Source organism: Centruroides sculpturatus, unplaced genomic scaffold (genome assembly GCF_000671375.1).
Source record: "Centruroides sculpturatus isolate CEXI.00-Female unplaced genomic scaffold, Cexi_2.0 scaffold529, whole genome shotgun sequence".
NCBI classification, from domain to species: domain Eukaryota; kingdom Metazoa; phylum Arthropoda; class Arachnida; order Scorpiones; family Buthidae; genus Centruroides; species Centruroides sculpturatus.
In genome coordinates, this window is record NW_019384820.1 from 297,304 (window position 1) to 314,070 (window position 16,767).

General features: G+C 31.0%; 1 protein-coding gene across 3 annotated transcripts in view; it reads right to left on the reverse strand.

Moving 5' to 3' along the window:
- LOC111629922 (FUN14 domain-containing protein 1-like) overlaps positions 1–16,767 on the reverse strand; it is a 55,981-nt gene that overhangs the window by 34,847 nt on the left and 4,367 nt on the right. For 2 of the 3 annotated variants that reach the window (XR_002757418.1, XM_023373873.1), the window contains exons 1-3: positions 12,543–12,696; positions 3,799–3,843; positions 123–273 (exon numbers count right to left, since the gene is read on the reverse strand). Coding sequence is in view for 2 of the 3 variants with exons in the window: in XM_023373873.1 (XP_023229641.1) it covers positions 123–273; positions 3,799–3,808 (161 nt within the window). In the remaining variant the exon portion in view is untranslated. Of the gene's footprint in view, positions 1–122; positions 274–3,798; positions 3,844–12,542; positions 12,697–16,767 lie in introns of those variants that run through there. The other variant, XM_023373874.1, reaches the window with a different exon arrangement.

Sequence of the window (16,767 nt, forward strand, 5' to 3'; positions counted from 1 at the left end):
CATCCAATAAATAAAAATATATATGTATATATTTTATTTTGAATATTAAAACTTTTTAAACAGTATACATGAATTTCACTGCAAGTAGATATTTAAGAATATTATAGTAATTTAATATATACCATCCAGATAATCCTCCAACAGTTAACTGTTTTGCAGTTGATGCTTTTGAAATATCATCTAAAGTAGCACGTAACCATCCATTTTTATCTTTTGGCTTTTTCTTTATATCTATGTTAATAGATTTGGAAGAAAGATCTATATCTACAGATTCTAAAAATACAGAAAAATATATTTGATTAGAATAAAATAAATCATAAAAGATCCACATTTTTATATAATATATATTTGTATTTAATTTATATAAATTTTTAATCAAAAAAGTTAAATCAAAATTAGATTTATTTACAGATCATTGCTCACTTCTGAAGACTATCATTTCACAAATGTAGAAAATTACTGCAATATCCCTCAAGTTAATTTTTGTTTATTCATAAACATCAATAATCAATGAATAAAATAGTTTGATACAAAAAGCAGAAAGAAAATTTCAAATTACAGTAATATGTGCAATTGCATTCAAGTAGTTATTATGTAGTAAAAGTGAGATACATCTGGTTCAATGTTTGTGTCTACACTCTGTATATTTCTAATGTATTTAAAGAAAAAACCTGTAACACAGTGTATTTCTAAAATAAGAATGGAGCTGATGTGCTGAATGTGTATCAGTATCACACTACTAGTGTAGTCAAGCAATGAAATTACCGTAGCAGTAGTAAAATAAAAATGGAAATTCAAACATATCATATGATGTTATGTGACATTTTTTTTTATATAACCTCAAATTTCTTGAAAAGTTTGAAAATTTCAAGTAGATTATCAAACAGTTTAAACATATCTTACAATTTTAAAATATATATTCTATTTTGTAATAAACATAAAACTATTTTTCTTTGCTTATGTAGACTAACATTGGCTCCATTCTTATTCTGAGAAAGAGTGAAGTACAGTACTTATATGATCTTTGAGATTATTCAAAATGATTAAAACCAAATATTGTTGTTATATTTTTCTTACTAATTCAGTCTAAAACTTAAAAAGAAAAAAAATTTCATTTGAACTTAGTTTTCTCCATTTCATAATTTTTTTTTAAATTTAATTTCACAAAGATACTGGTCTATGAGAAATACAAGTAAAAAGAAACTGGTCTGTGAACACCAAGTTTGAAAAGTACTGCTTTAAATCAAAATTTTATTCCCTAATATACAATAAAATGAATAGATTATACAATACATTATAAATTTTAATGTGTCATTTTTTATGGGCATATAATTCAAACCTGTCAATTCTTCAATAAAAAAACATTCCAAAAATTTTTAATGAAAACTTAATGAGCCCCATCAAAAACAATGGGAGGAAATATGAAGTAATTAAATTTTACTTATGTTACTTTATTCAACTATTAAAGTTTTTTTCTTTGCAGACACACTAAGGTGACATATATCAACACTTGGCAACTTATTGACTATTTATTAAAGTTCATATTAATCATATTAAAGTTTTTATCATCACATTTTCATAGATTACCATCTCTTAACATATTTATCCTGTTATCCTGAATCTGAAATATAAACTTATAAGTTCTTGCTATTACAGCAATATAATCCCAACTACATCCAGTTTGGTTAATCTTTAAAACATGAGCATGCACCTCATAGAGAAATTGGTATATTTAACTTGAAATGGAAAATGTCATACACCATTGATAACATTATCAAGTAAATTTTGTCATCGTCATATTCAAGATATAATTTTATTATACTTTTTGAATTTCAATTCAAGAAAATCAAGTACTACTGATGCTATGGCCCAGCTTAAAATTAACTAAACTAAACTGCAAAATGTAATACTGTATATATTGCTGGCCAACTAAAATGCAAACATCATGTAGGCCTCTAGATATTGCAGGTGTTAATTTTACTTGACCAGCAGTGTATTATGTTTACTTAATGATAAGTAAGAATTGCTTTTGCTCATCATTACATTTTTATAAAAAATTACCAATTTATCAATGAAAATGACAAAAAACAANAAAAGTACTGCTTTAAATCAAAATTTTATTCCCTAATATACAATAAAATGAATAGATTATACAATACATTATAAATTTTAATGTGTCATTTTTTATGGGCATATAATTCAAACCTGTCAATTCTTCAATAAAAAAACATTCCAAAAATTTTTAATGAAAACTTAATGAGCCCCATCAAAAACAATGGGAGGAAATATGAAGTAATTAAATTTTACTTATGTTACTTTATTCAACTATTAAAGTTTTTTTCTTTGCAGACACACTAAGGTGACATATATCAACACTTGGCAACTTATTGACTATTTATTAAAGTTCATATTAATCATATTAAAGTTTTTATCATCACATTTTCATAGATTACCATCTCTTAACATATTTATCCTGTTATCCTGAATCTGAAATATAAACTTATAAGTTCTTGCTATTACAGCAATATAATCCCAACTACATCCAGTTTGGTTAATCTTTAAAACATGAGCATGCACCTCATAGAGAAATTGGTATATTTAACTTGAAATGGAAAATGTCATACACCATTGATAACATTATCAAGTAAATTTTGTCATCGTCATATTCAAGATATAATTTTATTATACTTTTTGAATTTCAATTCAAGAAAATCAAGTACTACTGATGCTATGGCCCAGCTTAAAATTAACTAAACTAAACTGCAAAATGTAATACTGTATATATTGCTGGCCAAGTAAAATGCAAACATCATGTAGGCCTCTAGATATTGCAGGTGTTAATTTTACTTGACCAGCAGTGTATTATGTTTACTTAATGATAAGTAAGAATTGCTTTTGCTCATCATTACATTTTTATAAAAAATTACCAATTTATCAATGAAAATGACAAAAAACAAAAATAATGCAATTTTCACAAGTGGAATCTTCTACAATTAAATTCACTTTTTCTTAGAACAATCCTTTAAATTTTAACAGTTAACATGAAGCTGAAGACTGACTGAAGAATAACAACTTCAAAAAATATAACCAAATTAATCTGAAAATCACTTGAGCAAAAAAAAATAAATTTGCTTAAATTTTTTAATAAGACTATGTTAATCAGATGAGAGAATAAATGAAATATATCAATTTCAAAATAGGCTGTAGCAGAGAAGTAATTTATTTTCTTGAATATAAGTGAATTGATAAAGTTATAAATTTAATGATTAGCTAATCATTTAACCTTTAAAATTTAACATGTTCTAAGAAAACTCAATTCAAATATAGTTGCCATCAAAATAAAAAGTGGTTTGTGTAGAGCAGTGTTTCTCAATGGTGCAATATTGCCCCATGTGGGCGTTTTTCCATGTTGAGGGGGCAATTAGTAACAATTTATATTTTGGGGGGCTAAAAATTTTCTGGGTGATATAGTAAAACAATATATTAAGAATAATTAGACATTTTATTCTTTATACCGTACAATAATTAAACAAATAACATTATACTAGTCACTAGTCTATTCAATGCAGTAGGAATTTGGCATTAGCCTTGGCCCTTGGCATCGGAGTTTTGAAGTGAAGGGGGCAATACTACGTAACAGTTTTATTGAAGGGGGGGATACTATGTTGAAGGGAGCAATAATTCGTTAGAGGTTGAGAAACACTGGTGTAGAGCTAGCAATATACAAACATTGTATCTAATATATTAAATTATTTAGTTATTATAACATCATTTGTAGCTAACATAAATAACTCTTACCAATCTTCATCTTTAGAGTTTCAAGCTTTCAGTTTCTTCATATCACTTTATAAAAAAAATAACAAAATTCTATTAATATTTATATATAAAAAGCAATTTAAAAAAGCTTATAAGTACACAATTAGCCATAAAAAAGAGAATATAACACAAAGTCAGATGCAAAAATATTGGTTAAAATTATAAGTAGAGTTATGCAACATAAAAAAAAAAAAGCAAAATCAAACTTTTACTTAATTAAATATTAATAACATCAGCTGCCATTGTTTTATTCCAGCACTATTTAAAAATGACAACTGTTTCTTAATAGCTTCACTGCCCTGCTTTAAGTCAGTTACACGTGTTCCAATTACAATGTTTGTTCTATAGTATTCCACATTCAAACTGAATTCAAATTCCAATTATTTTTGAAATTTATGAATTTTAAATTTACAAAATTAAACTTTACAACTAACGTATTATATATAATTTTGTATTAATACCCCATAGTTTAACTGAGTTATTATAAAGCTTTTTATGATAACAGAGTTATCATAAAAAGCTTTCCAAGCACACAGTAACGAATCTGCATATCATATATCAATGCACTCTCTTCAAGGCTGTTTTAAACATCTCTAAAAATTTGATTTCTTCTCTACTAAAACACTTTTCAATCAATGCTGCTTGCTCTAATTTAGCTTCAATTCCTGGTTCTGAGGCATATATGTTGTTCGTTTCTCTCTCTCAATATGACATCTGTGTTCTTTAACCCTGCTTTTGAGAATTATTTGTGGTTCCTATGTAAATTAAATCCTTGTCAAATCTGTCATCCTTTAATGGTACTTTTACTTAAATGTTTTCATCCAAATACAATTGAAATCATCAGGTTAGATTATAAAAATACAGAAATAGAACATTAAGATGAAAGCTGAAACAAATGTTTTAATTTAAAAAATCAATTTGAAGTGCAATAACATATGCACATGACTATTAGAGGACTGTCTAAATGACTAAAAGGACTCTGTCTCTTCCACATGGAAAGCATTATTTGAAAATCCTAACCAGCAGCAACTGTAATATTCTAATGGTCAAGCATATGTGATTGTGCTTCTAATTTATTTTTTAAATTTAAACATTGTTCCAACTTTCATCTTAATGTTATATTTCTATATTCTTATAACGAAACCTGAGAATATCTGTTGTATATGGATGAAAAACATTTAAGTAAAGAATTTATGACTACTGGTTTTTTGATATGTTGTGTAACTATTTATAGAAGAGAATACAATTATATTAAAATTATTATTTTCAATAATTCTAAATTTGTTTTCTTGTTTGTCCCAAGAAAATTTTCAGTTAGTTCTAGTCGTCATGAAAAAACTTCTGAATATAATAATTTTGATTAAAATAAGAAAGTCACATTAAGTAAAACTATAATTTTGTCTTCAATCCTACCCTATTACATCAGAATATTTTGCAAGGATGCTGAAGATATCTAGAAACACAATGAACATTAATATAATTAATAAAGATAAAAATTCAGTTGCTATTCAGTATTTGATCTGTTTAGCTAAAACAATTGAATACTAAATTTTGCCAATTATTATTTTAGTATTCCATCTATTCAGTCTTAAATGATTTTTTTTATGACCATGAATTTTTAGTTATGAACTCATTAATTTATATATAAACCTAATTTTGTCAGATATTTTGAAATCTGCTACTTTTTGATTAAATTATTGATTTTATTCAGACTAGAGATAATCATACTTTCATTTCAATTTAAAAATCATAATTAATTCAGAATATCTGAAATAAGTATATGTATATCAGTGTTTTCCCAGAAACTTTTACTAATAAAGTGAAGAAAACAAATTCAGAATTATTACAAATACTTTGTAACAGAAACTGAACAGTAAGAGAAACAGAATTTAAAATATGATGTCTCTTCTTAGTTGTAAAAGTTTAACAATACTATAATGATGTTCTTTCACTTTGTCTGAACTTATAACACAATCAGAATGAGCAAATATTTTTGTGACTGTCACAATGCTAGGCTGCAATTTTTAATATTTTTAATTTATTTAATTTAAAATATATGCTCTTTACCTCAAATTAGTACTGTATTGCCCTTGTACATCATACTTTTCCTGTTAGCAATGGAGTCATGCAGATCATCTAACTCCATTCAGGCAAATCAGTTAATCTGGTCTCAAGCCCAAGCTTTCCATATCTGGTCTCGGCTTTTATCTATCTAATTCCATTTTTGAGATTAAGGAAGGACAGACAGTGGGAATTTATAGGTCTACAATTTTTTCAAATTGCAGCCCAACAATTTTACAAATATTTCATCAATCTCTCTCTAGCTCAGAGGTTTTAGATCCAACAATCCACTTCAATTTCCATGCCATACCCAGAAAAAATCCTACTGTTTTGTAACAGATCCTAAGAGATCTGTTACAAAACAGTTTTTTCACTATTCTGTTCTTATATATTCCTTCCTTAATCTTTCTCCACCATTTTTCAATACTTTTTTCTCAGGTCTTCCTCTTACCCTTCTCTCTTAATTTTTGTAATTTCGATTCCACAGCTATCCTTTACAACTTGCATTTTGTAATTCTTCTCATATGACCATATCAATTATCTTCATTTCACTTCATCAATAATAAATTCTTCTATATTAATCATTTCTTTAATTTTTTCCATGCATAATATTCTGCATAATGATTTTCGTGCACCTATTATACATATTTTAATTTCTTTTTGAGACTCAGTACACCACTAGATTCTATCAAGCTTCTTAAACTGCCTTTCTGTTTCCTATCTTTCAATTATTTCTTCCATCTTGACTTCCAAATATTTTTAACAATCGCACACTACAGGTTTTACATTAGCCATTTATATCCTACTTTTTAATCCTCCTCACATCCAAAATGTGATTATTATGTAAATAGTACATGTTTGAAAAATGATTGTTATATGCAATTAAATCATTATGAATGTTGCTTTTATGCAATGACATGTTCATTAATGTTTTTTGGTCAATCTTAACACAGTATAATCATGCACTGTATCAAGAGCAGGGATAAACAAATCATAAGCTTACAGCAATGTGCACTGTCACAAAATGTATGGCAATGTCTGTGCGTTCAGTCTGACTGTATATAACTTATTCTAGTTTGAAAAAATAAAAATGTCTAATAATCCAGCATCACTAGGTCCTATAAATGTGGGATTAACAATCTTCTACTGTATATCAAACATTAAAACAGTATTTTATACTATATAATATATTAACATTGTATTTTTTTTAACACTAAGTTAATATTGTATAAAAACATTTGTTCAATGTTGAAGACTTTCACCCTCTTCATCTGAAAATCATTCAGACTCATCTCCAATAGGAAAAAGTCATCCATAGATCATTTAAGATAAACAATTAAATCACAATAATATATTACTTTAGTAAACATTATAGTCATTTATTGCAAAAATCTTTCAACAACTAAATAACATTTGCAACATTTAATTACTAGTGTTCATTATTGCATTGTAATAATTCATTCAGTTGAAATCTAATACAAGCCTCTTATTTGTTTATGCAAATGGTAAACTCAATAAATTTAAAGGCTGTCATATTAGCAGACTAGAGACAATTTACAAACTTTATTGTAAAAGAATTGATCATATTCTACAAATAAATTCAATAATAGATTGTCTATTAATACAACAAAATAAAAATAAGCAAATTATACAGTGGTACCTCAGGATACGAAATTAATCCGTTCCGAAACTGAGATCGTATCATGAAAATGTTGTAAGGTGAACCATTTTTCCCCATACGATTACATGTAAAACCAAATAATTTGTTCCAACACAAAAAACACATTCAAATTAAAGCTAAGTAGTACATTAAAAAAAAAAACTATAGTAAGGAAAACACTGAAAAATGCATTTTGTAGTTGTAAATGTATAAATAACCATAATAGAATAATAATTGATTAAAAAAAATGTAGTTTTATTTGCACTTTACCTTTGAGGATAGACGACGGTGGAGGTGTAAACTGGTGGCGGAAGAGAGGGAGAAGGAAAATGATACTAAAACTTAACTTATATAACATAATGTAACAATAACTTAAAAATAACTTAAAAAAGATAAAAAAATTATTGTTGTTTTATATATTTTTTAAAAATTTTTATTCACTGCTTTTTGCTTTCTTTCCTTCACTTCCACCAGCACTTTCACTGAATAGAGGTCGCTTGGTAAAATATCTATCCAAAGAGGTTTGGTTTTGCCTACTTTTTAAAATGTTTCTAAAATGACTTAGGCAAATGTCATTACTCTGACCAACAATATGGCCAGTGTGAACCTTTTCGGGATGTTTCTTTTCAATAAAATCAGTCCTTTCTGATTTTATTGAAAAGATTTTATTGATTTCCTCAAGATTTCTTTTATCGAGCAAGATCCTTCCAAAAAGAAGCAAACACGCAGACTGAGACCAATGAACAGAAGTGAATACAAAATGGTGCTGCAAACTAATGTAATGTCATATGGTGAGTTTTTGTTCGTATCGTGGAGCAAAAATATGTTGTAATTTCATGTCATATCCTGAAAAAATGCTGGGATGTTCGTATCCTGAGGTACCACTGTAAATTGCTTTAAAAAAAAGTTAAAATGATAAATTGTGATTCATACTTTAATGGTTGAAACAAATAACAGAAGTACAACTTATATCAAATATATCAGTTGTATTTCACTGGACTCTGAGCAAAATCTCCAGCCCCTCTTGATTATGTTTTTAACATCTGTTTTATACTACAAATGATAATAGATCCAACAGCTCCCAACAGGGTTGATAAAAATTTGAAAGGGCAAAAGGGGGACAAAATGAGCAACACTATACAATACACTATAAGTACACACAATTGTGACAATGCTGGAGTGCCCCCTATGCTTTGGCACCATGGGACCGAAGAGTCGATACCGTGTTTGTGATGACTAGTTTGTCAGGAGTGACACCACTGTGTCTTTAAGGACAGACACAGAAACCTTGATGAGTGAAAATTTCATTTTTGCATGCGATCAGTCACATTTCTAGGCACTCAGATTCAGGATGGAGATGGCCTGACAGACAACTGGAAGAAGTGTATGATACTATGAATTTAACAATTCACAATACCCATTTATTTATATAGCAAAGAGATACAGTAATGGGTTAAGACACTTAGCTAGTGCTAATTCTAAATACCAATTATAGGAAATTATCCTTCATCATTAATATCACAGGTCCTGGTCAGAGAGAGAGAGAGAGAGTTCATGAGTGGTCATGCATTGGTAAATGCATTATATCCTGTTTCCACTGAGTATTTTAATCAAGATTGTGGCCAAGGTCGGTGACCATGGCATGGTGCAACCTCTCTTGACCATTTCAATCTCAACTGAAACGAGGTTCAATCGTGATTGACTCAAGAGAGTTCTTGAAACTAGATCCAGTCATAAGAGAGATCCCACATTCCCATGCACACGAGAAAATACAAGATGGCTGCGGAACATGTGTCGGGCAATCAACAGAGAAATAAAAAAGACAGCTGGAGAGACAATGACATCTGTCTATTATTAGATATATGGCAAGAAAAAGTATTTATTTCTAACCAAAACTTCCATTTCGTTTGTTGGTGTTCGTGACTAACCGTGTAGTTATGTCAATCTTATCATCGCATGTAACAGCCAGGTTCTTCTCAAGTGGACTGCCTGTGCAAACAGCTTGATGTTCGTCTGGCGACAGTTACAATCCAGATTGTAGATAAATCAAGATCAAAGTGAGACATAGATTGTGTGCAAATGTAGTATAAGAAGTTGGTTCCTCAGGGAATCATAGAATCAGCAGATTGATATGCTGTTGGTCTGCCAGGTGGTTCGGTAGAAGCTTTGATGACTCAAGAAGGATAAAAGTCTTTGGATGTCTTGAGAAGGGTAGAGGATCGTGATGGCTTAAGCAGTATCTGAACTGGAACAGCGTGAACACCAGCTAAAAGCGAACACTCTATAATGGCAAACTCCTTCCTTTTTTGTATTCAGGGGTCTCTTGTGGTTTTTTCCTCATGACTTCACTAGGAATCATCATACAACAGTCCAATTGTTGAATTTCAATCGTCAGGAACAAGAACAAGGAAACAAGTCCGTGGGAAAAGTTTTAATCATCCTCCTTGATTTCTCTTTTTTCAAAAAATTTTGAACTAAAATTTTTCGTCAGGGCTCTCACACAATACAAGTTACAAAATTCAATTATAAATTGCTTTATAATTTATTTTCTATTTTAAAATTTTGATTTAATATGACGATTTTAGTCTCTGTAATCCAAAATTATTCTTGGTAGACAAATCTCACAGCAATCTTATTGGCAAATTAAATTTATTTTGTAAAGACTACATCAAATGTAGATAAAGACTACATGATGACTACATGATGTAGTCTTTACAAAATAAATTTAATTTGCCAATAAGATTGCTGTGAGATTTGTCTACCAAGAATAATTTTGGATTACAGAGACTAAAATCGTCATATTAACTAATATACAGCAAACCATTTATATATATATATATTTATTTTTTTTTAAATTTTGTTTCAAAATGTTTTTGTGCAATAAACAAATGAAGGGCACACTAAGGTTTGTTTCAGTTAGGTGAGTACTAAAAAAGTTATTCTTAGAGAAGGAAGTTATACAAATATTTTTAAAAAAATTTCCATCATTCCTCCCTTCTATGTATAATAAAGGTGGTCAATAGAGAAAATTTTTCTCAAAAAAGAGTTGTTGACATATGAAAAAGATTTGTAACTCCTAATCCTATTCCTTAGTTTTTTTTGCCTTACATTACAGTTATTGCTAATATGTTTTCTTGAACTGTATGTTACAATTAAAATATATTTAGTCTGAAAATAATAAAAATATCCGTTTACATCAATCACTGAATATTACAAAAACGCCAATTGAAATAAGTTATATTAGAACATTGATGAATAGTAAAAGATCTACCTCAAAGTAATGAATGAAAAATAGATTAAATGAAGTTTAGAACTTTAAGCTTGATCCATATGTAAATATTGAGTGTCAGTACAAGTGCATCAGTAAATTGTGTTTGTTTAATAGATAATAAATAATACAATTTTATAAGGTAGATAAATATTTTTTGTGAATTCACTAAGATATATGCATTTAAATACATTATCAATTATTGTGATAAACAAGTGTCTTTAATCATTTAAGTATTTAAGAAAACTTTGTTTTGTATAGTCTTAATTATTGAAAAAAGTACAATTCAAATGATTGAACAACAAAACACAATATTTATTTATTTCAGTTAAAAAATGCCATTTGGTAGCTTTCCACCCCAAATTTAATAAATATCCCGACAACAATGTACAAGTAAAAACAAAAATAAAAAACAAATACAAGTTAAAAATAAAATTCCTTACATCATATAAAAACCAAACATGTTTTACATACACACAAACATTAAAACAAAAAAAAGAAAGATATTACATAATGATTAACAAATACTGTACAAATTAGAGTTCAGGAATTACATAAAATATTTTGAAATATGATTGAAATTCATATTTCAAAACACCATATCATTTTCAATATGAGACAAAAATGAAACAAATAATAGAGTAAACTAATTTGTTGTGTCAGGATAAAACTCGACACACCCGAGAAACAAAACTTTGAGATGCGTTTCTTTTAAACCATCAAAGCCATAAAAATTCTGCAAGATGACAGGAAGAGTGAATGAAGTTTATTTTTCTCCAAACTTTTGACAAATACATTTGATACAATCCACAGTCTCATAGGCAACAGGGTCAACAAGGTCAACTGAATGGTTAACAGTAAGCTGTTGGTACCCTACATTTCCAACCGTGTCATATACAGCCCACAGATCAAACTTCAGTCGTGTCAGATAAAATGAACTGCTATAAGATAGGCAACAAAGTTGTAGAATCTCATCGATTGACCGAGATCACGAAGCTTTCTTTCATACCCTCCGAAAACCCACTGTTCTCTAACAAGATTATACTTTCAATGAACAAAACGACTTTCGTCATCCTCAACCACATAACCGGGCTCTCTGACGACAATATGATTTGGTACAAACCATTTGTAACACATTTCCACAGAATTGTTTCCACTCTTTAATTGTATGAGAAGAATCAATTCGAAGCTCTCTCACAAGGAAGTCCCGCTCGTCAAGTTCAAAGGCCTATGGATATGCCAACCAAATACTGGCAAACGACTATTGGTGAAAAATGAATCTTTGCAATAGAAATTTTTTACAAGCCCTACAGTACAATGCCAAACTGAGCAGTATGCTTTATTTCTCTCTTGCATTCACATCCAGACGACCATTTTCACAAATGCGTTGAGTTTTTAAGACCATTGTCATCGCCCACTGAATAATTTCTGTTATTGTGTGTGACAAGAAACAGACCTTGTAGAGTCTACAAGGTCTGTTTCTTGCCACACACAATAACTTTCTTGAAAGGTTGAAGTTTGAAAGGTTCGTCTACAATGTAGACGAACCTTTCAAACTTACGTACCCCCATGCATGAGTGCCAAATCATTAAGCGGATAGAGTTCATTTTCCTTATAATATTCGTCTTGCCCGTTCTTAATAAAATGTTTTCATTTGTAACGATGTGGCATATTTACTACTTTTTAAATTCTATCTACAGACAATACGACAGAAACAAAATTAAAAGTGAGTCATACCTTCCTCGCCTCGAGAATTCCCTTAAACTTCGCTCTAAAAATACCCCATCTCAGTCCAAAATTCAGTGCTGCCAGTCAATATTAATATATTAATACTCTAATGAAACGTAATTTGACTAATAATTCTCCGTGTTCGAATAAAATCATTGTGCATCTAAAAGTATTTTAAGAACAGAATAATAAATAAATTTAAAATTTCTAATATAATGGCTTGTATAAGTATTTATTATAAGTATTTTTTTTATTTTAAGTATTTTTATTTTATTTTTAAAATAAAAAAATACTTATAATAAATACTTATACAACTTATAGTTCTAACAAATTGAAATTAATAATATGAAAATTCCTCATTTTGTCAAAAAAACTATATTGGAGAAATTGAAAAGAGATCGTAAACTGTTGTTACATTATAGATGAGTCATAGATAGTCTAAACTGATAAAAAGCGCATATTGAATACATTTTTTAAAAACTCTTTATGGTCTATGGATATTTTTTAAACTCTTTCCGCCCTGTGGGCACTAAGAGGGACTCTTTAATTAAGCAAGCCCATTATGGGTTCGGCCAGGTCCACAATGGGGCGGCCAGGGGGTGAGGGATGAGGGCCAACTTATTCGATCGGAGCACCCCCAAAAAATTCCTGGGGATTTTTAAACCACGACCTGGATTCGATCCTGGGTCTCTCAGAACAGTAGGCTGCCATCGTAAACGCTCGGCTGCCACCGTAACGCTCGGCTATCCGGCCGTCCTATGGGTATTAGTAAGAATACTATAGAGCCTTTTATCGAGGCCTGTCGTGGGTTTTTTTGGCCAAGCTCACGATGATGACGACCGGATTGTGAAGGATGGGGCCGATATGTCCGGACAAACCGTCTATAAAAAATTCTTGAGGTTTTTGACTCGAATTAATACAGTATTCCCAAACGCAGACTCCTACTTTAATCACCTCGGCCATTTTTACTTTTCCGGCTGTTATACGTAACAGAGGGAAAATATGGCGATCGGTCAATTTTTTTGACCGATCATCATACAAGATTTTTCCATTATTGGATTATGGCAGTGGTTCTCAACCTTCCTAATGCCGCCACCCTTTAATACAGTTCCTCATGTTATGGTGACCCCCAACCATAAAATTACAGTATTTTCGTTGCTACTTCATAAGTGTAATTTTGCTACTGTTATGAATCGTAATGTAAATATCTGATATGCAGGATGTATTTTCATTGTTACAAATTGAACATCATTAAAGCATAGTGATTAATCACAAAAACAATATGTAATTATATATTTTGAAATATTTATTTCTATTTACAAATAAATGAAATTTTGTCTTGAAGCATGGTGTAGCATGGGCGATAGTCTTAATATAACAACAGTAAAGTACGTTGCTACATTTTGCGACAGTATGCGTAAAAGCCAAGGCCAATGCGAAGATTGAGATTGCTTCTTTCTCACCAGATCAGAAATTCTCGGGCCAGTCTTTGCAAGAGCACAACGCAGATCATCTTCCACAACAAGTCTACTTCTGTATTTAGACTCGATAACCAACAAGCTGGAAAATCCTGTTTCATAAAGACATTGTTGGAAATGGAAGAAGAAGGCGCAACACAGTCTCAGACAAAACAGGATATGACTGCAAACACTTGATCCAGAATTTTGTAACTAGCATTGTAGAGAAATCAGTTCTCACAGCATCGCTGTTAATAAGTTCAATGAACTCCTCTTGTCTGTCTCAGGAACATCTTCAATTTTGACCGTAAATGGCCGTCTGGCAAGTGCAAATAAGGTGTCAGATAGATTTGGAAAGTACGATGAAATTTCACCTGTAAGCATGTGCAAGTGTTCTTTCACAGAAATTATCATCGTAATCCTTTTGTGTGGTTTAATGCCATGTTCCTCAAAGAAAGCAGATAAGGTAGATAACATGTAAATTTTATTTTCATCCAATTTTTTTTCCCCAAAGTTGAAGTTTCTCATTTGGAATGATCGGATCTTTTCAGACAATTCGAGACATGTTGCATTTAGTCCTTGCAGTGGTAAATTTAACTCATTCAAGATGGTAAAGATGCCAACCAAGTAAGCTGTTTTCTGCAGTTCACTCTTATCGCTGAAAAGCGCTTCGAACTTCTGTCTTGCTTTCTGATTTAAAAATGTTTTGAGTTCATCACGAAGCTCAAAAACACGTTTTAAAACTATTCCTCTCGACAACCATCTTACTTCAGTGTGAAATAGCAGAGCATTATTCGGCGCATCCAACTCGTTGCACAGTTGCGAAAACAGTGGACTGTTTAAAGTACTCGCCTGTACAAAATTGACAGAACGTATGATGCTTTTCATTACTTCTTGTGGCAGCGTCTTCGTTGCTATTTGCCGATGAATCATACAGTGAGTTCCGATGACTTCTGGTGACTCATTTAGTACCAAACGTTGAAATCCGGATCACATCCAAGGAGCGGTGTCTCTGTTCGTAACACCATCGGAAGTATGTGTTTTCCGATGGTCTTAGGAGACCCCTGTGAAAAAGTCGTTCGATCCCCAAAGGGGTTTCGACCCACAGGTTGAGAACCGCTGGATTAAGGGCACATTAAAATGTTGAGAAATGCAAAAAACAAAAAAAAAAAATTCAAGGTTTTTTCTGTATGTATGGATGTTAGTATGTGTGGGGAAGGCACAATTTTGTTCACCCCTTTTGAAGCTTACTCCTTGGTCATCCGCATTGGGGTTTATCCAGGATTTTCCAATCTCAGATCTCTGACTTTTATTTGTTTAAACTTCATCGTTGTTCAGATTGTAAGCGCTAGAAACTAACGGCATAAAATGATTTTGGTGTTAGCCAAACACAAATTAAACAAAACCACATAATAATTAGACCAATGAAATTTAAGAAATCCATATCAAATTTTCGAATAAAGATATAATTATGTATTACAGTAGAACCTCGATTATCCGGACCTCTATTATCCGGATTTTCGATTACACTGTTCTGCAAAAAAAACTTTTTTTCTATTTCTGAAAAAATACATTGTGTTCCTAGTTGTACTTCGGGCACTGAATTCAAACCTGTTTTTAGTTTTTTTTCTGTCAGGGATNTATCCGGGATTTTCCAATCTCAGATCTCTGACTTTTATTTGTTTAAACTTTATCGTTGTTCAGATTGTAAGCGCTAGAAACTAACGGCATAAAATGATTTTGGTGTTAGCCAAACACAAATTAAACAAAACCACATAATAATTAGACCAATGAAATTTAAGAAATCCATATCAACTTTTCGAATAAAGATATAATTATGTATTATTTTGTATCAACAGAATTATAAATTGTACTTCAAACTCCTATAAGCGATAAAAATAAGTTATTACAGCTTTATTCTGATTAGGCCAAACAGCAATTTTATTAAAATAATAATAATAATACAGTCAAACCTCGCTTTTCGAACAATTCGGTTTACGAACAAAATTTTGAACTCATTTTTGCGTCCGGTTACCGAGCAAGCTACACGGCAGAGCCGGCCACCGATAGTCAACTTCCTACACTTCCTATGTTAAAGAAAGTCGACAGCCCGACCGATCAACGACGGGAGTAGTATAGGGTTGACAGACTCTGGGATAATTTTGTAAAAGTAACCGTTTTATTCCAGTCTGTCACCTTTTTGACGGAAAGACGTCGAGCAGGGGCAAAAATGCGACCGATTCTGGCATAATTCCAATTTCGGTCGACCATTTCTGGGATATTTTGTATTCCAGAATCTCTCACTCACCCCAAAACTACACCCTTTTTCGATGTTTCTTCGGATATACTTTTCCGCGTGATTTTAGCGAGAGTTTCTAGGATAAGGAACTTAGAAAATTTTGTAAGACTCTAAAATCGAGTCAAAATTACGATTAATTATAAAGTTCCGAAGTCGGGAAATTTCGGAGGTTAAATCGGAACAAGAGCTTGTGTTGGTGATACAGACCAGACAGGAAGGAAATAATATACGTGTTTGAAAACAAACTCGACGCGATGATAAACGATGAAGGAGAATGTCAACCGAGAGAGAGGGAGCTTTGTCAAGGTGCTCGCGAACAAGTGTCGGGTCTAAACAATCGAGTAAAAGGGGGGTTAATGACCAAAAAGGACATTTGTTAAGTCACTTGAGCCCGAAACCGATAAGGGGTAGACGGCCACAAGAACATCTGGTAAATCGTTTGAGTCCAAGACGTCAGAGAAAAGGGCCATAACGAAGT